At 55.2% G+C, this 27,470-nt stretch overlaps 1 protein-coding gene across 1 annotated transcript; it reads left to right on the top strand.

The window, feature by feature from the left end:
- Positions 1-4,903: 4,903 nt before the first annotated feature.
- Positions 4,904-22,173, top strand: ONECUT2 (one cut homeobox 2). The gene is made up of 3 exons (XM_032206512.1): positions 4,904-5,098; positions 5,175-6,099; positions 20,935-22,173. The coding sequence occupies exons 1-3, from the start codon at positions 4,904-4,906 to the stop codon at positions 21,219-21,221; spliced, it is 1,407 nt and encodes a 468-aa protein (XP_032062403.1). The 3' UTR covers positions 21,222-22,173.
- The last annotated feature ends 5,297 nt before the right edge of the window (positions 22,174-27,470 follow it).

Raw genomic sequence — 27,470 nt, 5'->3', positions numbered from 1 at the left:
CGCAGGGGAAGCTCCTCGACTTCTGGTTCCCCTGTGTCAGCGGGCATTTGGGGCAGATGCACGCCTACCGGATTCCAGCCGGGGCTCAGAACCGCTCGGCCTCCTCGCAGCGTGGATCTGGAGCCCCGAGAGCTGTCATTGTGCTGTGTCAGAGCCGATCGATCGCTTCTCCTCTATTTCTGCATGGTGGCCACTTTCCAGGCCAAGAGAGGACTTGCGGCTTGCCTCGACCCTGCTTGGGTTCCCTTGAAAGGAGCTTTGCCCTGGGCTTTTCAGCAGCGCTCACCTGGATTCCCAGAGCCACGTTTCCCCAGCTGGAAGGGGCTGTAACAAGCAGCAGCATGGCATGCATGGCACATGTGGCACACACAGGGACCCCGCAGCACGGCCACCCCTCCAGCAGGAGCAGCGTGACTTAGGGGCTGTGCTGCTGCTGAAGGCACCGGCTTATTTTTAAGTTCTCACAGTGGTTACCCATCCACTATTAAAAGATGCTTTAGCTCTCTGGTCTTTTATTAGAGGCAGTTTGTGGGCATTGGATCCCTCTCTGCCCTTGTGAAATGAAGCGGATATCCAGCAATAAGAGCGTTCTGTACCCACAGATTCTGCTTTACAGCCTAGCCCAGTGCTTGTGAAGGCAGTGCCTGCGTGCACCGACTCCCTCCTGCCTCCGCCTGAGCCCTACCAGCCCTCCTGCCATGGCAGGGCACTGCAGGGATCCCCGGTCTTGGGGTTTGGGCTGCCAGGCTGTGGACTCCGCCGGCAGCAGGCTCGGGCTGCGAGGGAGCAGCGTGCCCTCCCCGCAGCAGGCACGCTCAGAGTTAACGGCTGCAGTGCGTGCCCGTGGTGCCTCATTTGTTAACATCTCCTGTTCGGGATTTTTCTCCCTCTAACCACGGCTGAAACCTAAACAATTGCCAAATCGATCTACATTGTCAGCGTTTATTGTCTGGCAACACTTGCTAGGGGCTATTTTTGGGATACCAACCTCAAAAATTATGTATGAAGTGATAATTTCGGTGCTCCCCTGTATAGCTAAAATTCTGAGCTGGTTCCCAGCAATTCTTCGTAAAAGCTTATCTGCAGAAACAGATCAGCTGGCACATAATCTAGTTCCCTCCCAATTAACGCGGGATCAGTGCTACAATACATGTTACACTGTTCAGTCTGGTTTAAACGTGTGTCACTATGTCAGGACAATAAATGCACATATGCCTAAAGCAGGTTGCTATCAGCTTGTAAGACCTCGTGGGCTCCTGCCGACGTGCCCATTTTGCCACTGTTGGTACAAAGTGCATGCCATGAAACTGAAACAGAAAATTTTGTTCTTCCTGCACCATCCCAGGGTGCAGGACTTGGCAAGTTTTGTGGGTTTGAGTACTTATGGCACAGCAGTGCCTGTGCCTTTCATTTTCCTCTACGGTGAGCCTGTGCGTGTCTCCTGCCACCTGTACAAACCATTGCATCCCCAATTTTTCCCTCTGCTGAAGCTGTGGCCCACACCAGGCTCATGTGGGTGCAGGCAATGCTCGTGGCAGGGGCAGGCGAAAACCGCAGCGTCCCCACCTCACCACGCAGGGACACCCGCCCCGCGCTGACCCCACTGCACACCAGCCCTGCCTGGTCCCTCCGCGCCAGCGTCACTGTTTCCCAACACTTCCCACAAACCAAACAACCTGGGGTCCTCCCCCTCCCAAGATAAATATTGCAGACTGGAGCCAGCTTTAATCGTTAACCATGGCCCTGGCGGCCAAGTGTGCCATCAGCCATGCTGCGGGTGGCCCTGCCGCCCCTCTCAGTGGGGGCTGTCCCCCCACCCACAGCGAGCAGGATCCCACAAGCACCCCACTCCTCTTCCCCAGCCCCCATCTTCTCCTGTCCCCTCTTGGTTCCCCATTTTTTTTCCAGATGTGGGCACCACAGGGCCCATGATTTCCCTTGGCACCCAGGCTGCTCTTCCTTCCCCATGGGGATGTGCAGGAGTCCTGGGGCACTGGAGCTGGTGGCTGCTCGAGAGTTGTCTCACAAGGGCAGCCCTGCACGTGCTGCTGAGGCTGGGATTTATTTCCCCATAATCCAACTCCTGGTGCAGGAATGGGAGAGGGAAAATCCTTCACTTCCTATTCCCACTGCTAGGTCCAAGGTTGGCTCCCCGGTGCCCCAGAGCCTCAGTGACGGCAATGGAGGAGGTGCAGCCCCTTCCTGGGGCTCACCGAGTGCTCCAGCTGTGGTCTCACATCCCCGGGTAGCCCCCGAACCATTTTCCTCTTTGTCCATTTGCACTGGATTCAGCTTTCTCAGAGCTGCTTTATCCTCTAAGCTGTTCCCTGCAAAACTCTGGAGGAAGCAAATCCCATATCGCCCGACTTGCTTTTTACTGCTAAATAACTGAAATCCTGTCTGGGAGGAGAAAAATCGGGAAGAATTCTCAGTTCTGCTTCTTACGAGCAGAACTTCGTGCCTGGACAGCAGACACAGATGGAGAAAGCGCTGGTTTTGGGTCCCCCATGGAGCCGTGCCCAGCCCCACTGGTGTCACTGGCAAAGCCGCTGGCGTCACCAGGCTGGAACCAGCCCCACTGCCCTCCGCAGAGAAGAAAGTGCTTGCGAGAGCGATTTCAAAACACCAAAAGAAAACACTTGCAATATTTGCTTAAAAGCAGGTGAAAATTACCTGCGCCACCTGTGGCCCGCTCATGCCGGCTATTTTAGGGGCAAGCCCCGCGGTGCCCACGCCACGTCCTGCGCTGGGGGAGCAGGGTGCAGCTGGGGCACCGCGGTCACCTCCTCTCCTGCACTTCCCGGTGCGCAGAGCTGCGCTGCCCCCGAGGACGTTTTTATTTTGGGCAGAGAAAACTTTGCAGTACTATGAGCAAACAAAGTGAGCCGAAGCCAGCTAAAGTGCAGCCAGCAATTAATAATTAGAGTAACCGCGGCCAGTTCTCTCACCAAGCAGCTGCCCCGTTCAGCTCACAGTGCTTAACAAACGAGCCCAGTTTGGTCATCCTTGTCTCAAAGGTGTGGGAGACCTTGGCTCAGCCAGCTGGGAGTGACAGACCCCAGAACCGAGTGACACAGAGTCACCTGTAGTTGTAGTAAGCCACCATACGATCCCCAAATCTTGGGGTCCCTGCTGGACTGCAGAAGTTACACGGTTTTTGCCCCTCCAGCACAGACTAAAGCTAAATATGCCCAAATTAATAAAAATGTGTTGTGGTGGCCTCTGAAATACCTGCATGCAGATGGCTTTTCTGACAGCAAAAGGGATCAGGAGGGATCAAAAGGTCTCCGCAGAGCCCACCCTGGCAATGCCACGCGCCTGCTGCGAGCTGGGCATGGCACCTGGTCAGCGTGAGCTGATGGCATCGGGGCAGGAGGACCCCAACTGCAAATTAGCCAGGCTTGCTTTTATTTTTTTGTATCGACTGCTCTTCTCCTTGTGTGTCTGTGATTTTATTTATATATTGCACATACAGCACATACAGGGGATGCAGCTGCCCCTGCCTTGGCAGGGCGTGCAGTGCATGGCATCCGAGGTGCCTCCGGCCTGAGCCGTCCTGCGAGAGGGGAAGGGGAAAGGGAAAGGGGAAGGGGAAAGGGAAGGGGAAAGAAAAGGCTGCTAGTGCACCTGAGGCACCTGGCTGCCAGCCTCTGCTGCCCACCCGCTTATCCCTGCCTGCCCACCTCAGCACCTCCGCCTCTGGGGGGCTGCACTCGCCTCTCTCCCCAAAATCAGCCCCAACTTTTGCCTTCCCCTCGGAAGGACAAAAAGATTTCACGCATAACTTGCCCCGAACAAAGGCACCTCACGCCAGGGCTTTCTTTCCCTTCTCCGTTTCTTTCTTTCCCAGCGCAGGCTGACAGCAGCAGGGCGGCTGGGGCGGGGGCAGCTCCGTTTTACACCAGCACGGTGCCAAAGAGCAGCTCGGGGAGCACCGCCAGCCCCGGGGGGGAGGGCAGCGGGGGCAGAGGCAGGCTGTCGGCCCTGGGGACCCGCGGAGCCACCTCGAGGAACCCGCGGGCAGAGGCCGGGAGCCCCGCAGAGCGCAGACGGCGCCGCGCCCCGGGGCAACGCGGGCAGCTCCGGGCAGCACCGCGCTGCTGCGAGCCCCGGGCACCTGCGGGGTACGGGGACAGCGGCAGCGGGGCAGGGACGAGCCCGCTGCCGGCTGCGGTCGGGTGGTGGGACGGGACGGGACGGGACGGGACGGGACGGGGCGGGGGGTGCCCGGTGTCCGTGTGCTCGCGGCGGGGGAGGCGCTGCCCCGCCGGGCCCCGTCCCGCCGCCCGCAGCAGCCCCGTTTCGCTCCGCTCCGCTCCGCACCGGGAGCCGTCGAGCGCCGCGATCGGTGCCCCGCCGGCAGAGCCCCGGGACGGGACGGGACGGGAAAAGACAAGACGGGACGGGACGGGACGGGACGGGACGGGACGGGGCGAGCGGTGCCGTCGGGGCCGCGCCGTCCCCGTCCCCGTCCCCGTCCCCGTCCCCGTCCCCGTCCCCGTCCCCGTCCCCGTGCCCGTCCCCGGGCCGTGCCGCGCACCGCGCCGCTACAAAGGGGCCGCGGCATCTTTAAGGGCCGCTCCGAGGCCCCGCCCCGCGCGCCGCCATTGGCCGGCGCTGCCCCTCGGCCCCGCCCCCGGCCGCGCCGCCGCCGCTCATTGGCCGCGCCGCCCGCCCGTCCGCGCGGCCCCGCCCCGCGGGCGCGGCCAGGCGGAGCGGCCGCGCGCCCTGGACAGCTCCGGGCGGCCGCAGACGGCGGCGGCGGCGGCGCGGCGAGGACATGGCGCGGGGCCGGCGGGGGGGGTCCGGCTGAGCGGCCGGGGCCGCGGGGGCCGTCGGGGGGGCGGCCCGGGCCCGCTGCCCGCTGCCCCGCGGCGGCCGCCGCCGCCGCGCCCATGCCCGAATGAGGAGCGGGCGCGGCGCCTACCGATGCCTCGCCGCCGCGCCGGCCGCCTGCGCCATGAACCCCGAGCTGGCGATGGAGCCGCTGGGCAGCCTGCACGGGGCGGCCGGCCATGAGCCCGAGCTGATGGGCAGCCCCAGCCCGCACCACGGCGGCCGCGGCCCCGCCGGGCCCCTGCGGGTGCCCCCCCCCGCCGCCGCCGCCCCCGCCTCCGCCGCCGCCCCCCCCCCCGCCGCCGCCTCCGCCGCCGCCGCCGCCGCCGCCGCACCAGGAGCTGGCCCCGGCCGCCGCCCGGCCGGCCATGGTGCCCGGCATGGCCTCGCTGCTGGACGGCGCCGCCGAGTACCGGCCCGAGCTGTCCATCCCGCTGCACCACGCCATGAGCGTGCCCTGCGAGCCCTCGCCGCCCGGCATGGGCATGAGCGGCACCTACACCACGCTGACGCCGCTGCAGCCCCTGCCGCCCATCTCCACCGTGTCCGACAAGTTCCACCACCCGCACGCCCACCCGCACGCCCACCACCACCACCACCACCAGCGCCTGTCGGGCAACGTCGGCGGGAGCTTCGCCCTGATGCGGGACGAGCGCGGGCTGCCCGCCGTCAACAACCTCTACGGGCCCTACAAGGAGATGCCGGCCATGGGGCAGAGCCTGTCCCCGCTGGGCAACGGGCTGGGCGCGCTGCACGGCGCGCAGCAGGGCCTGCACGGCTACGGGCCGCCCGGCCACGACAAGATGCTCGGCCCCAACTTCGACGCCCACGCGGCCATGCTGGCCCGGGGCGAGCAGCACCTGCCGCGGGGGCTGGCGACGCCCCCGGCCATGATGTCCCACCTGAACGGCATGCACCCCGCCGCGCACCCCGGCCACCCGCCGGCCCACGGGCCCGGGCTGCCCGCCGGCCGGGAGCGGCCGCCCTCCTCGTCCGGCTCGCAGGTGAGCGGCTCGGGGCAGCTGGAGGAGATCAACACCAAAGAAGTGGCGCAGCGGATCACGGCGGAGCTGAAGCGCTACAGCATCCCCCAGGCGATCTTCGCCCAGCGGGTGCTGTGCCGGTCTCAGGGGACCCTCTCGGACTTGCTACGGAACCCTAAGCCTTGGAGTAAACTGAAATCCGGCAGGGAGACCTTCCGGAGGATGTGGAAATGGCTGCAGGAACCCGAGTTCCAGAGGATGTCAGCCTTAAGACTCGCAGGTAGGTCCCGGCGCCGCCCGCCGGAGCCCCGGGGAGGGCGAGCGGGAGCGGGGCGCGACCCTCGGGGGCGGGGGCGGGGGCGGCGCGGGGGGTCCCGGCCCGCTCGGGGGGCGCCTCCCGGCCCCGCCTGCCCCCGCGCCTCCCGCCCGTGCTCGCCGTGCGGGGCCCGCGTCCCGCAGCGCGGCCACCCGCGGGGCAGCGCCCGCCCGGGGCCGGGGCCGGGACCGGGGCCGGGGCCGGGGCCGGGGCCGTGCGGGGCGGTGCGGGCAGCTCCTCCCGGCCCGCGGCCCCTTCTCTCCCCTCCCACCCTCGGCGGGCGGTTCCGAGGCCGCCCCCCGGCGCCCCCGGGAGAGGGCGGCCGGGCCCGAGAGCGGGTGGCGGCCCCGGGAGGCGCGGGGCTGGCGGCGGCCCCGCATTGTTCCGCGGCCGGGCGCGGAGGCTCCGCATTGTTCCGCGGGGTCCCGCATTGTTCCGCGGCCGGGCGCCCCCTGGCGCGGGCTGGGCGCGCCGCAGCGCTCTATTGTTCTGCGGGAGGAGCGGGGGGCGAGCGGCCGGGGGGGCACGGGGAGGCTGCTGGGGGCATGCTGGGGGGGAGCCGGGGCGAGGGGGGCACCGGCACAAATGGCTCTCCCTGCGGTGGGGGAGCGCCGTCGGCTGGGTGCGCGCCCGTGGCACCTCAGCACCGCCGCGGCTCGCCGAGAGCGGAGGAGATGTTGGCAGAGAGGCACCGGCTGCGGCTCGCTGCCTGCCCGGGGACAGGCTGCGGCGGGACCCGGGGCTGTGCGGGCAGGAGCTGCTCGCCTCCTGCACCCCGAGAGATGGGAGGGGACGGGCCCGGGGCCGCCCAGCGCACGTGTGGACGGACGGACACACCGACCCCAGGCGCGGTGCAGCGGGGGGGTCCGGCTGGGCCGCCTGCTGTGACGGCTCCATGTCCGCAAACACATTTTAGAAACCTGGCGATGTTTGTTCCGGGAACTCTGCCGTGTCGGTTGATGCCAGCCTGCAGAGATTAGCGGAGGGGAAACACAACGCAGGCTTTCCCAAAGGCTGCACCGCACCGCACCGTGCTGGAGCACAGGGAGCTGGCTCCGGGGGTCCCCGCAGCCCCTGCCCGGCCGGGGCTCGCCTCCTGCCTCCCGACCGCATCCGTAACCGCGGCCGTGCAGCTGGTCACCGGCCGATTCTCCTCTTTTCTGGAGCCCGGGCGGAGTGTCGGCAGAACGGAGAGGGCAATCGGAAAGAGAGAAGGGGGTGGAAATAGCCCCTGAGCTGGAGGAGCCGAGCTCCCGGTCCGTGCCGCCTGCACTCTGCTCGTGCTCACCGCCGTTTTGGTGCCCCCGTTATCTGGTTTCCCTTTGCTTGCTGCCAGCCCCCCAGTTCCCCCCGGCCGCTCCCTAGGGGTGCGGAGCCCCGGGCCGGGCAGCCCCAGCCGGCACACGCGGCCGTGTCGCCTCCTCAGCCCAACGTGTGTGTGGAGGGAAATCGATGCAGATAATGTTTAGAAGATTAAAAGAGCATTAATGCTGGCAACGGGAACATAAACGCGTGGACCCAGTTCTCATTGATCTGGAACCTGATCCGGCCGGTTTCCAGTAATGCTGCCGGTGCTCGGCCTTCCCAGCACCCCGCTCCCCCCGGCCCCCCCGCCTGTCTCCGTGCCGCTGCCCCGGGGCGCCGCGGCGGCGGGGGGGCGGCCAGCGGGGCTTCCCCGGGCGGCCGGGTTGGGATTTAGGCCGGCCCGGTTTCAGGAGGGCCGGTGGCACGCTCCCGCGGCCTCAACCCGGTTTCGCTGCGGGCTGGGTCACCCTGCGGGTGCGCGGGGCCGGGCCCCGGGTTTGTGCCGCCGGTTCCCCGGGGCCTTGCAGCCGAGCCGCCCGCAGAACCCCGCGGCGCCGGGGCTCGGCTCCTGCACCGGCACCCGCCCGCACCAGGGCAGCGGCTCCGGCCATGGCTGGGCCGGGGGATTGGGGAACCTTCGCACCTTTCCTTCGGGAAATGGAGCTTTTATTGCCACGGGTGAATGCAGCCTCACCGCCTCGGCGCTCCCTGCCCCTCGGTTGGCTTGCTGAAGCCTCTCTGAGCAGGATAAGCCGAAAGCCCGTCGGTTTGCCAAGCGCAGCAGCCGCTTGCACCGCGCTCCCCCAAATCCTCCTCGAACCGACCGCAATGTGCCGCAAGCGGGGCAAAGCCCTGCGCCCAGCGGGAGCCTCCAGCCCGGCCGGGACCCGGCAGGGAGGCAGAAACGGAGAGAGCCCCGCTGGGGAGCTGCCGGGAGCCCCGGGCCAGCCCCGCCGCACGCCGCCACCCCGCCTGCCCCCGCAGCACCCTCAGGTCCCGCCGGGCCGGGGCAGACGGCGCCGCCGCCGGGCCGAGGAGAAGCCCTTCCTTCCGTGCGGGGCCGGGGAAACCTCCCGCATCGATCCCATCGATCCGCTCTCCCCTCCACGGAAGCCGCGCGGTGAGAGCCCCGCTCCAAGGGTTTGCCCGCCGCGCCTGCACCGCTCCGGTGGCCCCGGGCAAAGACCCGGAGAGAGGGCGCCGGGGCCGAGGAGCGGGCAGCAGGGGACGGCGGGGCCCCCTCGGCCCCTCCTGGCCCCCCCGGTCCCTCCTGGGCCCCCCGGTCCCGGCCTTGTCGCCGCAGCGCCCGCCCACGCGGAAACGTCCCCGCGGGCTCGGTGTTTGCTGCGGCCGGAGGGCAGCGCCCGCAGAGCGTTAGCGATCAGGGTGCGTCAGGGCGCTTATCAGCACGGGCTCGGAGGGCAGAGTTCAGCGGCGGTTCAGGGCAGTTGCACCCGGAGCCCCGTCCTCCCGCCCGCCCTGCTGCGAGGTGCCGAGCCCCTTATCGCCAGCCCGAGCCCTGCTGGGTACACAGGGCAGGAATGCGCTTCCAGGTGCTCCCGTGCCGCGCTCCTCCGCGGGTTTCCCAGCTCCCTCGGCCCCCGGAGAGCCGGGCACGGGCCCCCCGTCGCCGCTTTCTCCCCGAGACTCCCGCTCGCGTTTCCTGCCTGCTGAATCCCCTTATTGCCGATCGCACATTTGGGTACCCAAACACCAGCAATGATTGAGAGCAGGCGCGCTCAGCGGCCTCCGCTCCTTCCCCACCGCGCGACCCCGGGCCGCCGGGGCCAGCGCCGCTTCCACCCTCCCGAGCGCGGCTGCGGGGCCGTGCGGGGCTGTGCGGGGCTCTGGGGGGCTGTGCGGGGCCGTGTGGGGCTCTGGGGGGCTCATCGGGGCCGTGCGGGGCTGTGCGGGGCGCGCCGTGTCCCGGCGCCCCCGGTGCCGGAGCGGAGCCGCCGCTGCCGTCAGCACCACGGAGAGCGGCACGGGGCGGGGGGACCGGGGAGCGGGGAGGGGCAGGGGGAAGGCGAGGAGCAAGGGGAGGGCAAGGGGAGGGCAAGGGGAGACCTAGAGGGCAAAGGGAGAGGAAGGGGTGAGGGAGAAGGAAGCAGGAGAGGGCACAGGGAGAGCACGGGGAGGGGTGAGGTGCCCCGGGACCCCCAGCACTGGGGTCTCTTCCTGGCCAAGGCAACCATGGGGGTCCCAGCAGGGGCATGGGGCTGCTGGCTCTGTGTCCCCGTAGGCCGGGGCTGCACCAGGGGGCTCTGCCCTGGGCACCTCCAGCACCTTGGACTGGGATGTGCTGAGTGCTGGTGATTGCCGGGGCGGCGTGGTTAGAGGCGCACTGCTCTTGTCTGTCCTCTGCCTCTGTACTCCACCTCCATTTTCTGCCTCTGGAATCTGAGGCTATTTTGTCGTCTGTAGATACAGCTGAAAATTAAGGCGTAACAGCATCCGTATCAGTTGTGTTAAATACGTATAAAACTATCTCTTAGTGTCAAACTAAATATACAGGTGCATAAAGACTCTTTGAAAGGTGTTTAGTGGCTTGAAATATTAGTACTCTCTTCAGATATAGATTAGTGGTTATGTTTGAACAATCCATGCAGTAAATTGTGGGGCTGAGTGATAAATTATATTTCTCACATACCAATGTTCTGAAACAATATCCCGCTCTATCTCGTTGTTCCACGTAATTTCTGAAGACACCGGGGACGTTTCTGCTCTGCAGACATTTGAATACTGTTTTTGTTAAGCAAGGAGTTTCTCTCAGTTTCTTGACCAGTTGACAAGGAAAAATCTGACCATATTCATTATTAAATGCATTTCTACCTCTTTTTTCCTCTCCATTTATATATGTATGTATAGATATACATATATATATATATATAAAAGAAACAACCAGTCTGTCAGGATGTATCACTCACTCTGAGTTTTTCTGATCTGTTCTTCAATATTTCCATACTACATTTTCCCAGTATCTCTTAGTTGTCACCACCTGAACTGAAATACCCAAAACTCAAGTATTTCTCTGCATTTTAAAGCTGACACAATTTATTTGTGACAAGGAACGTGTAAAGGAGAGAACATTTTTGCCAAAAAGGATTATTTTATTTTCCAGTAACTGATCCTCTTTCTTCCCTTGCTCTTTATAGGGGCATTTTGACTTAAACCCCGTGCTCCTCTTTCTGCACCACGGTTGCAGTTGGTTGTCACTCCGTGTATTATTCCCCCCCCCTTGCACTACATGTTCCTGCCATCCCCACGGTGCAAGCTGTTTTTCCTGCCTTCCCTGCGAGGTTACTCAGCGATGATGAGCTCGTTGCCAGCATCCCAACACGCCTGTTCTGAGCCTGCAAACATTAAAAGCAGCAGGCTCCTTGCTTCAGAGGAGCTCCCCTGCGGCTGCCTTCAGAGTGGCCACAGGGCTCTGCAGGTGTGTGGAGAGTCCATCTAATGGGGGAGGCCGGGCTGGAAAGCACTGGGATGCCACCTGTCCTCACAGCCTGCCCCCTTCTTCAGCAGTGGGGATTTCCTGGCTACCTAGGCAATCTTTTCCAGGGCTTGCAGGTACAAAAAATCCTTAATGAGTAGCCTTAATCTCCCTTTTTGTCTTTCAAATCCTTTACTTCTCATCTTATCCCCAACAGGCAGAGCACACACAAAAAAAATTACTCCCTTTCTTCTGATAGCAATCTGTTTGTATTTAAGACCGCTATCATGTCTCCTGTCTTCTCTACAAAAAGCCCCATCATACTTCGGAGGTGAATATGCAGAGAAGATGTTAGGTCCGATGGGACAGATAGGACATCTTTTTTTTTCCAAGGAAAAAGATTTTGTATCCAGTCCTATCAATCTCGCAGCCTTTTGCATAAAAGGCTTTCTGATTTATAGAGGGTTTCTGTACGCAGAAATCATACAAAATAGACTAATCTCAAATGGCTTCAGTGATAAGATCAACAAGGTAACTCACTGATGGGGGATGGAAATGCAATCAAAAAAGAAATCAGAGTGTTTGGGGGTTGTTTGGGTTTTCTGAGCTATAAAATCAAACCGCTCCGTTGTGAGAAAAAGGGGACTCAAGCCACTGGTAAATGCTTCACAGAGGAATTATTAGACAAGCAAGGGAGGCTGGCAGTTTCCCAAAACGCAAATTGTCTCTGGGACCAAAATATCTCTAAGTAAGCAGGGAACATATTTATGAGTAGTGGTGATTTTCCAGCAGATCTCATCTTGTCGTAATGGACATTTCAAAACGAGGGCCTGTGCTGAGGCATTAAGCTTTGGCAAGCAGCACATAGCTGCGGAGGGCAGCGGAAAAGCACACGGAAGTCTTCCTCGGAGAGCTTCCCCTGCTGGCCCCGCATCTCTCCCAGTTCCCTCCTGCTTCCCATGCCCACGTGTTGCCACACCGGGTACAGGCACGGCTGCTTTTCTCGGTGGGCAGTGTCCCCCTGCCACCAGACCTGGCCGTGATGCCACCGGTGTCACCCCCCGGCTCCTCCTGGGGCACCATGGTGCTGGGACAGCCCTGGGCACAGGCTGCCCGTGTGAAAGGGCTTGGTGGTCCCTACAGGCTGTGTGTAAGCTTCCAAGGCTTTTCCCCAGTCCTTCTGACGTCTTTAGCGCCAGGTTTCTCCTCCGTCCTGCCGCGCACGTCAGGAGGGAGGACCCAGCTCCTGCTGCGGGTTGGCAAGCCCAGGGGAAGGAGGGAATGGGAACCTGGCCTTGTGGCAAAGAACAGCGCCCCTCCAAGGACTGCTCTTGTGTTTTGCATTAAGCAGCCATTGTCTGAAATGCAAGAGGAGCACAGAGGCAGGGCGGCAGCACAGGTCTCGCTGTCCCAGCTAAGCCTGTGGAGTTTTGGTCCTTCCCTCTCAGGTTCTTCATAACTGCGCCCTGTCAATAGCAGCCATTACAAGTCAAAAGTCATCTCCCGCTTTCTGTCGTGAGCCAGCAGTTCTGAAAACAAGCTGCTTTCGGAGGCACGGAGCAAGCCCTCGGTGGATCCGTGCTTCCCCTTGCAGCGGGATGCAGGGGGCTCGGCTCAGGGCTGCAGTGGAAGCTGCTGGGCAGGAGCCGCAGCACGGCGGCGTGCCAGGGCAGCACGGCTGGGGGAAAGCCCCTCAAGTCACCAGTAGGAAATAATGAAGACAAGATACTTCAAACCCAAATCCTCTCCAGGATTTCGGGCTCCGATTCAGTGCTTACTCGCTTCCCTTCACTTTAAATTCCAGGTCTTTCTTGCCACAGAGAAGTGTTATATTTCACTGGGAAACTGTTTGGGCATTCAAAGGGGAGAATCCTCAGAACAAGAGGACGCATAAATCTCCCAGGTGCTGGCAGGGCAGGACATACATTTCAGGTTTAGGCAACTGAGTTCTCACACGGGTGTGCTCCTCGCTCTGTGCCTCAGTTTCCCCATGTATGTATAGCCATGGCCAGTGCTTTGAAGGATCACTGCTATTAATGGGGTGGTTGCACCCCTCGCTGTGATAACAGGGACCTGTGGAGAGGAGCAAGATCTCAGAGGTTGCTGTCTTGAAATGAAGCCACAGCGTGAGCTTGCACATCTGGGCCAGGATCCCACGAGGCGTGAGAGCAGGCAAATCCCCCGGCTGCTGGAGAGGATGCCTTCAGATACCTCCAGCGCTCACAATCAGCTCTGAGACAGCTCCTTCCCTTGGCAGCTGGCAGGAGGGTTTGTCGGGTGGGAGGGCTGGATGGCGAGCGCCGCAGGATGCCCCCTGCCTCGGCCACCAGCACGCACCTCGGGGCTGCTCTGCAGGAGCTGCTGGGGGGCACGGCTACAGCCTGCAGCCGCCCGGTGACAAGGAGCGCCTTCAAACCGCGCTGCACGCTCACCAGGCCTCCACTCCTCCTGCCCTAGAGTGCAATAAATTGGCCTACCCCATCTATTATTTATTATTCTGTATTAATGATGGAAGTATATTACAATAGTACTTAGAGGCCCTTGTCAGAGATCCCACACTGAGATCGGTGTTGCAGTATTGTGCAGAAAAAACAGTCCCTGCCCTGCAGGATTTACAGCCCAATTTCAGCTCTCCAGCAGATTTACAAGAGGTTTGACACAAATAGCTTGAGACCCGCTACATGCCAGAAAGCAATATAAAAGAACAAAGTCCCAAAATCCATTCATCTTTTCTTCTCAAATAGCTGAAGGATGCAAGTCCCGGCTATAGAAAGGCGTTATTTCCGTGGCAGAGCTACGAGAGAAAAATTAGGCGGAGTACCGAGAAAAACATTCCCGGCAGGAAACATCAGGGTGTAGGATTGCTGCTTGGGGTGCTGCACGAGTCCGTGTGCCCGGACAGGGGCTGGCGAGGACCTTGCCTTTGCAGCCCGTCTGTGCGCAGCTTCTGCTCTAGAGAAGTGCCTTCAGAGGGTGTTCACGAGCGTGAAAAAGATGAAGAGGGTTCAGCATGTGTGTGTAGCAGATGGGAATGAGCAGATAAATGTGCGCTGGCTGCGCACCCTAACAATGTGATTATTTGCATCTTCATTCAAATTGTTTCTTGTTACATAATGATTTTGTACACAGTGGAGTACTTAACCTAATTTGTATTGATCTCAATTGCTTTCATTTGTGCATACTTAATTCAGAGAGGTAATCAAATTGATTTTTGAGGCCTAGTTTTTAAGAGATTGTAGTAACGCAGATATAGAAGAGGTTGCTTTAAGTGGATCATATCAAAAGAAAAACGTTTTAAACCTTTGGAAAACATTTTGATGATCATTTCATTGTGTTCGGTGTAACTAGCATAATTAAATTTCCTTCACATTGAGTTCTCTCTGAAATCAAATTGAGAAACATTTTTTAGTTCCATCAGACAGATAACTTGGTTTGGTTGACTTTGTGCTACACCCATCTGAAACGGCACAGGAGCGATCAATATTCATGGCTTATCTTTACAAACAATAGAGAAATGACTTATTGTGGGTTAAACGAATGTTGTTCTCTACTTGGCTCCTTCTTGACATTTGTTTATTGGTTTCGCAGTTCCGGAGCCACTGTTGCCATTAAAGTGAAAACATCATAAAAACAGTGACAATCCGAGGGTGTGGGTTACCTTGAGAAGCTGCAGGGAAATAAATTTAGAGGTGGTGAAGACAAAGAGAGCCTCTTTGCAGTGAAAGCAGACCACAAAGTGTGGCTCTGAGAAAATTTCAGCAGGCTGCGTCATCCTCCAAGATTTCTGGTGAAAGCCTCCTTGCCTGGTCGGTTTGCAGTCAGAGGTACCTGCGGGCGGCGTTGGGTTTCTGTCGGGGTTGTGTTTGGATTAGAAGCAGAACTTGCACTGTATTTGTGTTCCTTGGGACACGAGTCACAGGCTGGTTCACTGACCTGTTCCCAGTATCCCAAGCAAGCTGGTGCCTCCTCTTCCTCCTCCTCCCCACAGCCACCTCTGGGTGCTGGTGACCCCATCCCCTCACGTCCCAGCCTGTCCCCCCGAGCACTGGGCTGCTTGGGGCACGCTTTGGGTGAGCGCTGCTGCAGTGCTGCCCGTCGCAGCCGTGAGCCCCCTGCCAGTCAATTTTTGCCTACATGTGGCAAAAGCAGCTTCTATAAAAAGGACCGGACCACTGGAGCATGCATAAATAGCTCACAGAAACTATTACTGCATACAAGAAGGCGCAGCGCTGCTCCTGGGCTTTGTGAGGCTGCTGCCGCGTGCTGCAAATTGATTGCTCTGAGCTGCGTATTTCAGCCATTAGCGATGGGGCCAGCTGGACATCTTTCAGCAAGAAGTGTCAGGAGAAAATGCCGAGCTGCCTGCTGTAAAACGCCGTGCTCCTCAGGCTTCCCGGCCGGGGGTCCCACCACACGGGGCTGCCTGCGGCCGGGCTGCTCCCGGCGCCACGACCACCGCAGCCTGGGGGACGGGCGGGCTCGGCAGGGCAGCAAGGGTGTACACGGGCATAAATCTCTCTTTTCTAACAGCTTTACTCAGCACTAGTAATGGCACAGTAGAATCCGCTGCCATTTGCTAACAGTTGCCATATATTCATTTTTAATGACCAGAGTTAAATTTCACCATACTTCAGTCTGTGCAGACCCAAGTTTTAAAGACAATAGTTACCAGCTGCGACGCCGCTGAGTATTTGCCAGGATTTATAGCTATCCGTAATGCAGGGGCTGGCTGGGTTCCTCCCTTCTGAGGGAGAAAATGGAAAATGAGAGTTATTGTTGCTGAAAATAAGAGTATTTTTGCGGACAAAGGAACTATCGGTAGCATCGCTCGATTTAACGATGGCCCATGGGCAGCTTGGCCTGTGGGCGAGGTCTAGCCCGGGATGCTGTTCTTCAGCCTCGGGAATCGCAGCTGGGACACGCTGATCTCCAGTTATATTACTGAAAAAGTGTCATTTCTGAGTTCCCTCTGTCTAGCGTGAGGGACTGGATTAAACGATAAATGGATTTCCCATTTATCTTTGCCTGAATGATAAATTTTGTCCCAACGTCCGACCAGTGGAGATGTGAGAATACCCAGCGGTGATGCTGCTGTGAATGCCTCTTGTACGTGTGCCAGCCACAAAGGGCCCACCAAAACGTGAGCTATTGCTGATGGACTTTAACTGGGCATACCAGTCCCACAGCACCATTCTGCTCCTTGACTGTGCGAATGACCTCCCAAAGCCACGGGGAGCTGTGAAAAATCACAGGGTAGAATTCCAAACAAGTTATAAATGTTTTTGTCATTACTTGTAGCTTCACCATCACAAGTGTTTCTGCCTGCAAGTTCAGTTACTGAGATGTTGCTGTAAAAGGAACACCAGCAACTGAAGCAATCTTATTTCTCTTGCTAAGCAGCAGACCATTTAGAAGGTTTCGCCTCACACGTTCAGTTCAGAAAGCAGCTCCAAAGTAGGGAGCCGTGGCGAATCATGCTCCTGGGGCTGCCAAACAACGTGTCTGGGGAATGCTAAAGGCTCGCACGGAGAGGTGGAGGTGGGGGAACAGCTGCTGCGGCTGCTGACCAGCAGCCACGGCTGCTTCTGCTCGCCTTATCCCGGGGATCTAGCCAAGTATTTCAGCACATGCTTAACCCCGGGCTTGCAAACATGCTGACCAAAAGTCAATAGAGCATCTTGCGTATTTGGAGGTGAACATCTAAATATTTATCTTCGTGGAAACTTATTTAACAGTGAGGAGGGTGCAGGTTTGGGGGCACGCTCCAGGTATCTCCTGATGCCTCCTGACTGACCTCGCGCCTCCCTGTGCTTGCGCTGGGTGCTGGGGTCCTGAGCCCGCCAGCCCCCCACCTCGCTGGCTGAGAGCAGTGTGTTTGAGTGCCCCCGTAGCTCTAGCTGCAGGATTGCTGAGGGCACACTGTGCCTCCTGGGGGGCATGGCACGAAGGGCCCGCCTCGGCAGAGGGGTGTCGCATCCCTGCACCCTGCTGGGGCCTTCTGAATCAGTGCGTTTCCCCAAGAGTAAAAATCAGGTGAGGCGGTACCGAATCTGCTCGTGTTGTTTCTATGTAAAGCATCTTTACTCCAGCGTGGACAAAAGGGATGAATCTTTTTCCTTCACAGTTATGGCTTTCAATTATTGTTAATTATCTGTTTTCTTCCATAGAATATAGCCAGTATTAACTGCAGTTAATAAATCAAATTGCTCTTAGAATCAAGATGGCTGCTTCCCTTCCTTCTACTATTAAAACGTTTCTCCTTCTGCAGGCAGGTTTCCTGGGTAATAACTTTATTTTATTAGAGTGCTCGCTCCATTTTTTCTCTTCTGATAAATGCATGTCAAGGAAAAACATTTGCCTTTATGGTTCCTTTTCAAGAGCAAACTTAACAGTTCAAGGAAAGTATTTACTGAATGCATTGAAAAGCACATACCTTTGCATTATTTATCATGAGATACCAATAACTGTAATACGCAGAGTACCTCTGGACATAAATTAGTGATGTTAGGAACCACTGGAATCCTCCCTGTGTCCCGGAACCTATTAGGATCTGCAGCACAAGGGTAGGTGCTCGTCGCCTCCCCACTGCACGGGGCTCAGACAAAAGGCTCGATGAAATGCCGAATGCAAAGATCCAGCCCCTCCAAAATAAAAGCTGCTTTTTCATCTCCGACGTGCAGTAAAACATCACCTGTGGAGTGTATTATCTGGTGGCTCAGAGATGCAGATAGCTTTGAGGGACAAAGGAGCCAGGAGGAGCAGGGAGAGGAGAGGGGACTCGCAGTGAGAGCATCCCAATGAGGGGAGCTGGGAACGGGGCGCTGGGGCCAGCAGCCTGGGACAGCGGGCAGCAGGGCACACCGTGCTAGAGGGGGAGCTGGGGACGGGGGATTTGCTGCCTGGGGTCTGAAAAGCCACCGAGCTCCCTGGTTGTTGTGCAGGGGTTTCCCTGAGAGCACTGTGGCTCTGACGCACTGCTTGGGGTGCAGCACTAGAGCCCAAACCTCGGTCAGGAGGATTACATCCTCCAGATGTTCCTTGCTCCTGCCAGTCAATTGAAAACCATCTCAGTTTTAAGTATTATCTTTGAGGATTTCAGATTTGATCTCCGACTGAAACCCAGGTGTGTCGAGAAGGGCTCAGCCCTGTTTATTCCCATGGAGCTGCCTTCACTATGAGGCCAGCTGATCTCTGGCAAAGGCAGATGTCCCTGAAAGGGCACCCAAGGCTCTGGAGCCCTCAGGCTGGTGCTGAGGTGTGTGGCGCTGAGCACTGCGCCCCAGGCTCATCGTGCTCCTCTGCAGTTCATGCTCCTGCCACCCGTGCTGCAAGGTCTGCCGAGTCCCTGGTCCTTTTTGAGCGGCCCTGACTTCCCTCTCAGGCAGCTCCACTGCAGCCACCTGGATTTCACAGCTGAAAGTGGGTGCAAGATCAGGTTCAGGCTCAGCCAAAACACCAAAAATAGTCCAGCTTCCTGCAGAAATCCTGGGAAATGCAGCCCCATGCACGGAGTGAAGCTGGCCAGTACAGCCCGTTACCTACCCAGCGCAGCCAGGCTCTCTGTAGCGTCACAGCCGGGCACGCAGCCGTGTATACATGCACAGCCCTGCCTTCAGCTTAACTGCAGACATTTCCAGAGCCTGAGCATTACTTTTTGGACCAGCTTCTCATTTCACACGTCAGAGCTGCAGAATTATTTAATACGTCTGCTTAAAAATCTGCCCACTTACCAATTCACTCTACTTATTGTGTCCCAGCACATTACCTAACCATGTCAACATATGGATTTTTTTTATCTTGTTGCCTCGCATAGACAGCCTTATCAGTCTATTTTTAAATCTGGATGTGCTGCGGCAGTGGTATTGGTTTCAGCACTTGATGTTCTCCCTGTGCTAATAAATACGGATCAGCTATTAATACCGATTTTTCTGAGGCCCATTAGCATCGTTTGGCACAGCGAGCACACGGCGCTGCCGCCCCAGCCTGACCGTCGGACAGGCGCTGGCGCGGGTGCTCCTGGCTGCCTTCACCCTGCGCTGCGCCCCGGGGTGCAGCTGGCCCCCAGCCCCATGCCGTGGCTGCAGGCACCTCGCCAGAGCTGTGTGATGTGCCAGGAGGAGCCTGGGGACAGAGAAATGGGGAACAGAGCCCGGGGATGGGGACACCACGGGGAGCAGCTAAAGGAGAGGAGAAGAGCCAGGCGTGCTGGTGGGGTGCCCTGTGAGGTGTGACCGTGCCGTGCCGTGTAACGCAGTGCCTGGTTTCAGCAATGCTTCCAAGCTTCTTTGGGAAAAATGAAGTAATTGCTGCTTAAGGATCTGCTGTGATGGAGAGGACGGCGCTGCTGGCAGGCACAGCGGTGCTGCTCCTGGTACTGGCGGGGTGGTGTGTGGTGCCCCAGGAGAGGGGAAGGTGTGGAAGGGCAGTGTTCCTCCTCTCCCCAACTGCCCTGCAGTGAGATTATGTGACGTGCAGGTGCTGCCTGCCAGATCAAAGATGCAGGATCTACTCCGAAGCTGATCTCCTGACAGATGTCCGAGGAGTGCCCCATCGCTTCTCCCTCAGCCCCCAGGAATATCCCAGAGCAAAGAAGGGCAGGGAGAGCCAGCAGGGGAGGGGGCTGCTCTGCCTGCCCCAGCTGGGCTCGGTGTCAGCCGTCACAGCCCCCAGGCAGTGGGCCCTCAGCCTGGCAGCCAGAGCCGCGGGGACGGGCAGCTGTACCCACGGAGCTGCAGCACAGCGCCACGGAGCCTGCAACCTGCCCCCTCTAATCACAGACCTCTCCTTTCCTCATTTCTGAGGCTAATGACTCGATACAAGGCGTGTTTGGAAGCTAACTTAATCCACATAAACCTGTGCTAATTCACCATTAAAGGTGGAGCTCGCTGCTGCCAGTCAGAGCACTTTTCAGATTAGTGAACAAGGAGGTAAAAGAGACGGGGCCTCGGTGCACGCTGCACAGCCCCGGCACGCCGCCTGCCTCAGCAGCTCTCCTGCACACAGCAGCTGCAGTCGGGGAGAAAACAACAGACACATCGGTAAAGGATTAAAAAGTAGCCACAGAGGTCTGCTCCTGGAGGCAACAAACAAACAAAAGGCCCGGCTGGGTGGGCGGCAGGATTTGTGCTGCCTGTGGGTTTCCCCCAGCTGTGGTCACCGCAAGCTGCTGCCCTGAGAGCTTCAACTGGGGCGTGCTCTGGGCTGTGCAAAGAAATAGGAACCCCTTCCAAGCACTAAACCTCATTGTTGTGGAGGGGACACAGGCCTCCTTCTGTAGGTGGAGGAGATGGATGCACTGACTGTCCCAAAACGTGGACAAAATGTTCATCCTGAATGCGCCAGCAGCGACTTCCCGTGGTATTGCCTCAGTGTCTGCTGTAGAAATCACCCGGGTGGTGCAGCTCGCCTTGTGGAACGGAGGCCTGTACAGTTTCCTTAAGAAATAATTATCCGGAGTTGTTACATGCTGTGGTACAAGGGAAGTATCCACAGATAATTGATCTTTTTCTTAGCTGTTGTGAAAAGAAAAGGATGTGCTTTGTGTTTTCCTTCCTAGATTGAATTCAGAGAAATTATTTTTTTTTATCCTAACATTGCCGTGCGTTTCTCAGATTTTTGCTTCATAAAGAGTGTGGAAAAAAAAAAAAAAAATCCTCACTGTGCAGAAATCTGAATCTGGGGGCTGTGTCGGGTGTGTGGATGATAAGCACGCAGGGGTGAGCTCTGCCAGGGGCTGGAGACCAGTGCCCAAATGCCTCACAATCAGGTGCCCATCCCAAATCCTTGTTTTAGGCGTGTGAGCAGAGGCACGAGTGTGCTGCCCCTGAAATTCAGCTCTGCACCCCTGGTGCCACTTGCAGAGCACTCTTGGAGTGCAGCTCTCAGCTGAGCGTGATGCTCCCGAGGGATGATCTGCAGGGACCGGGTCTGTGGCCGCCCTGCAGCGGGTGCAGGAAGGCTCACGGGTGCTCGGCTTCCTCGGTGCTGGGGGTCGGGCTCGCCGGCGTCTCGCACGTGCTGACCCTTTCTTTCTCTCTGTCTCCTGCCACCCCCTCCCCAAGCATGCAAACGCAAAGAGCAGGAGCCGAACAAAGAAAGGAACAACTCCCAGAAGAAATCTCGTCTGGTTTTCACTGACCTCCAGCGCCGAACGCTTTTCGCCATCTTCAAGGAGAACAAGCGCCCGTCCAAAGAAATGCAGATCACCATCTCCCAGCAGCTGGGCCTGGAGCTCACCACCGTCAGCAACTTCTTCATGAACGCGAGGCGGCGCAGCCTGGAGAAGTGGCAGGACGATCTGAGCACCGGGGGCTCCTCCTCGGCCCCCAGCACTTGTACCAAAGCGTGACCGGGAGCGGCCGGCGCGGCGGAGCCACCGAGCGAGCGGATGCGCGGCGGGGCCCTTCACTGGTGACTTAAAGCACAATCCTCCCGGAAACTCGTCCTAGCCTAGCTGCAAACAGAGGACACTTTTTACGGCTTTTAGTCAGTTTTAGAAGGCGCAAGTGAAAAACTAACCTCTTTCTATGTAATACTATGCTCAGGACAGGCTAAGCAGGTCTGAAGGAAGAGAGCCGTTCGTGAGGCAAGTTTCTCCTGAGCCCCGAGCCCCGGCTGGCGGGCGCTGCGCAGCACGGTGCCGCACCGCCCTGCAGCACCGCCGCGCGAGAACGGAGCACAAAGTCTGACACGGAGACGCTAAAGAGTCCAAGAACCTGTTTTTAAATCTCAGGCATGGTTTTGTTAAGTGTTTTAGGGTAAAAAAAAAAAAAAAAAAAAAGATCAAATTTACAGGTTTCTTTTTTTTTTTTTCTTTTTTTAATTTCTTTGATTTAATCAGTGAGTATAGCTTGATCTTGGATCAGAAAAATTCAAGTCACTTGAGCTCAAAGTATCAAGCACAAAGACAATAGCTATAGAAATAGGTACGATCCTGGACTCACTACAGCTGTTATTTTGAGATGCATTCTAATTTACAAAGGTGATAGCGAAAAAGTATGTGACTACACAAGTCTCAAGCACAGTTTGCAGTTTGTCACAAATTCTGTGTTTGTACATAATGCAGATGCACACTCAGGAGGTCAATTTAACTGCTACAGTACATGGAGCAAACACAACGTTTTGAAAGATCTAGATTTTTTTAGGTCATTAATAAGCCCTTTTCAGTTACCAGGAATCTAGTTTCTCCTTTGTAGTCTCATTGTTACTGAGAAGTATTTAGCGTTCAGTGTATTTTTGTTCATTTTTTTGAAAATCTTTATGGGAATTTTATGGTACTTTCAAGCAGGAAAAAAAAAAAACAAACACAAACAAGCCCTTCAAACGTCATTGAGCATGTTAGCTGTGCCACATATGACTTAAATACGCCATCTAAGCCCATTACATTTTAAGTTCTTTTCGTCCACCAGTCCGTCGAAGCTGCCGAGAACACAGCACACCAAAGAGACAGGATTTCTGCAAGCCAAAGATATTTGTAACTCGCCGTTTTCTTTTCGTCATCGTTAGCGTGGTCGTTCTTTTAGAGACCAGAAAGCCTCGCAAACGCCAGCCCGTTCCTCAATCTCTCACGGTCATTCGCTGTACGATTGAGCAGAAAGTGAGCGCTGACAAAAACACGTGAGCAAAGTCCCGAGCGGCGCGGCGGAGCTGTCACAGCCGCCTCGCTGCAGCCACGGCAGTCGTCGAGTAGCGAAGGCGATCCTCGCGGCCGGAGCGGCCGCGGTCACTCGATGTGCGTCCTTACCAGTGAACGGCCCCTTCGGAGCACGGCCCGGGGTTCGAAAGCAAGCCAAGCGCTGTCATGCTTCTTTAGAGACACTTGAGACTTTTTTTATGTACTACTTAATCGAAACCAAAGAAACGTTTTCTGCACCTACTTCTTCTGCAACAAACTGTTCCATTTAAAAAATAAAATAAAAATAAAAAAAAACAAGGAAGCACGTCAGGAAGCGAACAAGTAACACACTGTGTTTTGACAGACATCTTGGACATTTTAGGAAGCAGATTTCAAAGGAAGGGTTGACAAGAACAAAAACAACGTAAAGCCAGTATGATTGCTGCTTCATTTGACAACTCAGTAATCTTAAAGTTGAAGATTGTCTTTAATTTGTGCCTATGCAGTTTTTTTCAAAAGAACAAGGAACAGAGCAACCAAAACCTCAACAGCTACAATACCAAAGATGAGGATTCTCACAACTGTTTTTTCAGTTCATTATCTCCTCTTGCACGACTGAAATGCGTGTAGCACCATTGATCTGTGGAAAGGTAATCAATTCTGTTTCTTTGAGCAACACAAAGGGTGGGTTTATTTATGTTATTCCTGTTTCTACCCCACACGGAATCTCTCCAGGAGTTGCATGAACTCCAAGTGTAAGATGTTGGGATACTAAACTGGGACATCTGCTCTAGCCGGAGCCACGTACAAAAAGCGTGTCTGTTGGATATTACTTGTTTTGTCAGATAGAGTTGATCTCTTGTATGTTTAGAGCTTTGAACACCCATCCTCCTTTATGTGAAAACAGTTGAAATACCTATATACCCTCTTCCTCATTCCCAGGGATAAAACTTGCAATATATGTACTGATTTATTTCACTGTAAGTGCTGAGCACCGTTACAGCCTGGCTTATTATGATCAGATCCTGATCTGAACCGTAACTGAGGTTTCAGCAATTCATGTGGCAAATCAGTAATTTGTTTTGACATATTGTGTTGTCACAGTCACGATGATGCAAATCATGACATGCAAACCAAATTTGGGAGCAGAGCTCTGCCCAGGGTATTATTTTGTTCCATTTCTACATTTAAATGAAAGTTCCTTTTTTAACTGCTTTGTTAAACTGCTGCAGTCATTTTCCATTTTTTACTTTTGAAAAAAAAATAATCAAAAAGCCGTGCCTGCTCAGGACAGGAAAGTTTTGAGAAGTAAATTCAGGATCCTCACAGCAGCTAAACTGACAGCACGTACCAGCTCTGGGAGTTAAAACTTCCTTAAACACAGATTTCCCAGACTGATCGAATGTGATTCCAAAAAGCCTCCTAGTCAGGCATGGAATAAAGTTGCAAAGAAGACGGTTCAGGTCTGGGCTGGTGCATGCCGCCTCCAGGTGTGTGAGTTTGTCAGCACACGGCAGAGTGAGGGCCCGGCCGGGGGCTGTGGCCAGATTCCCTTTTTCCCTCGTTCACATCTCAGGGGTCCATGCCTCCTGGCCTCTACGTACAGATCGTGAGCGTGGCATTGACCTCGTGGGAAATTTCTCATTCTGAAAGTTTTTACTGCATTTCGTAGCAGCCTTGTGCAATGCTGTTTTTCGGATTGCTTTTCTCTCATTCCATTCCATAACGCCTTTGTACCCATACAAAGAATGGCCACGGCACGGGTTAAAAACCCACAACGCCGTTCCCTACCTTCCCTTAGCTCACTGCAATTGCAAGGCAGAGAAGTGTATCTCAGAAGAGCCAAGTCTGGGGCATCACATCAGGAGTGTGCTTGACAGCCGGTGTCCCTGCCGCGGAGCAGGACTTGGGGTCACTTTGCATTAGGAACAGCCACAGGCTGGCAGATTTAGCCTCTCGAGTACCACATGCCTTAGAGGCAAGGAGGAGTGTGTCCTGTTCTCATGGAGTTTATGAACAAAAACCTGTTCTTTTTATTTCATTTTAGAGTTCGTACCAATAGCTGTGACAAAGTACAGATCAAATACTGAATTATAACAAAAAAAAGTATGAAATTATTAATTATCTCCAAACTGTGGAAGTTCTTGTTATGCAATATTATGACTTAAATTCTTGCCTTGATCTTGCAAATGTTGATCTGCAGTCTCACACTGGAAGCAACATAACTGTGCTGACCGAGTAGTACTGAGGAAGATGTTACTGCCCATGCGACAGTATTTGTTTAGTGACGTGTGGGAGCCTTCTCTGTGCTAGGGATTGCAAATATAGCTGCCCATGTTTCCTTCTTATTTCTCAAAATTCATTTTCATCTGAACATCTGAAAATGCTGTTGCATTTTTTATCCCTGCATCTTTCATGGCCCCATGTTGTCTTCCATTTCACTGTCACCTATTGTAGGCATTTATGTAGCAGCTGACTCAGAAGAGGAGTGTCGATAAAATATGCTGTGGGTAGATATATTTGTATGTACACACATACAATATATGCTATATTCTGTTCATACTTTAAAAAAAAAAACACAAAACTCAGATATGTTGCGTTTATATACCGTATATTTATGAATCTATATAGCTGTGTAATGTAACTTGTTCCTTTTATTTATTCTGATACGAGAGACTAGTTTGTACAGACAGTATCCCAGCATCTTCCTTACTGTGAACTTGGAGTTACTATCATGGGCACATCCAAGATGAATTCAACTTTCAAGAAACCCTGGATATTATTTAATCACCTGTGAAGGAACAAAGAATGTGCTTGATTACTTCGGTTGAATAGCTTTATTCTGGATCTCTCTTAACTAAAGCTAAATCCAAAGACCTGAGAAGGACTAAACCAGCAAACTACTCTCAATCCTACGTGAGGGAATAGGGATCACCTCTTCCAAAACAAAACACGGTAATGACATGGTATTGGAAAGGGTGTGTTAGCTTTGGAAAAAAACAAAACAATGTTTTTCTTGCTTGTCACAATACGTACGTATTTTTAAGACACGAGGAAACTTTATACTTGGCCTCCTTTATATTTATTAAGGGGAATTTTTATTGTTTAATTTTTTTAAAATGCAAAGTTTAAAATGGTTTTATTTTTTTCCAGACACTTGTGGGTTTTAACCCAGTATATTATCTATCAGTAATGTAATTTATTTAGTTTAGCCTTAGAGTAGGTCCTGAAATCTCTGTTCAGTCTAAATCCCACGGAGTTTCATTTTATTTTTAAAGTTCAATGGGAGTTTTGCCTGAAAGCAGACTACAGGATCAGGGTCAAATGTTAGTTATTCAAAACTATTTAATTCAACCATTCATTAATTTGGGGTTAATTTTGCTTATTTATCCATTTTACTGTCTTAGCGCATCAGAGATGCAAGCCTATGTTAGTAAATACACTTAAAAATTAGTTTTGCTTCATAGAGCAGCCAAGTTCTGTTACAGACAGGAGGAAAATGACAAGTTACATAAAACAGGATTTTAATTTTAGCTTCTTCTTTTAATTGATTTTAATTGTTAAATATAAAAATTTAAATTATTTAAGTTAATCTCTTCCCATGTGATCAGAAAGTGCAACATACCTTTATTATGGCACATAAAGACTTCGTAATATAATTTATTTATTTAACTTATTCATCATCATCTAAGGATGCCCTTGTATAGTTTTTATTTTTTATTAGAATTACCTTTAAAGCACTACAGATGTTTTTTTTTTGTCAGAAAACAGAGCAAATTTTGAGGACAAGCAATGAATATTCAACCTGAAACTGTGCATTCAGAAACAATAGGAAGAAAAGACACTGAGATACTTTGCCTGAACTTTGTGGCTTCTTAAACCTTAAGCTGGGGGAAAAATAATACATGCCAAGCAAAAAGAGAGAAACCCTTAAACTAGCTGCTTCCAAGAATGAACTTCTGTGTGTGTAAAAAAGAGAAAAAAGAAAAAAAAAGGAAAAAAGAAAAAAAGAAAAAACCTTTCTATTTCTAGTGAGAACCAAAGAGGCTACCTCACTGACTTTTTCCATTTGTAATTTTAATCGTGTTGATGATACCAAAGATACCAAAGATTTCTTTCTCTGTGCGGTCTGCATTTTGCTTGTGCTCTTTTATAGTTTTAACTTCTCTCTCCTACATACAGTAATGTACAGCTGCAACCCAGATACCCCAAAGAAATACTTCTCGTGGAAGCTGCTAATTCTGAGGATGCAATTTTCTGTGTTTACCTTCTGCCTTTCTGCCAGCCAAAAACGTCTGAGGCTGAGCGGAGCAGGCTGGGCGCCGTGAAGCCCTCGCACCCCTGCCCCTCTGACCGAATCCCAGTGGCCGGAGCGCTGTGTTGGCCTGGAGATGGATCGGGTCGCGTTCAGCAGCTGAGTGCTTGGTGAAAGGCTGCTGCCCGCTGTGCACAGAGGTCCTGCTGGGGTGCCCGTGGCTCTGCTCTGGCAGCAGCAGCAGGACGAGGTCAGGGCTGATGTGATGCTGGAAGGCAACGCAAGCGGCTGGTCCAGCAGCCCCCAGGCTAGCAAAGCCCCTGTGCACAGCCAGCCCAAAGGGGTAGGATTTGTCTACCGAGTTCTGGCCAGCTGGAAAATAAGCATCAGTTCTGTGTTCACAGAGCCCCAGGCGCTGGGAGGAGCAGCTCCTGTCCATCCTTTGACCTCCTGTAGGTGCCAGCAGCTGGGGAGGGGGGATGCTGAGGGAGGATGCTTGCGTTCAGGCTACCAAGGGCACATCGTCGTCCCTCAGCGCAGAGCAGGGATGTGGAAAGCAGCCCCCCCGTGGCACGAGGCACCCAGAACACCCCACGGGCTCCCTTCTGCCCAGCCATGGCCTCCTCACACCTCTCCCTGGCTGTGTGCGTGTCGGCAGTGCCTTGGCTCGGTGCCGAGGTGGTTCCCTGCCTCCCTGCACCCAGCCTGGGCGCTGCGGCCAGCCCTGG

This window comes from Aythya fuligula, chromosome Z, assembly GCF_009819795.1.
Source record: "Aythya fuligula isolate bAytFul2 chromosome Z, bAytFul2.pri, whole genome shotgun sequence".
Classification (NCBI taxonomy): domain Eukaryota; kingdom Metazoa; phylum Chordata; class Aves; order Anseriformes; family Anatidae; genus Aythya; species Aythya fuligula.
This window is presented reverse-complemented; position numbering and strand designations above follow the sequence as displayed.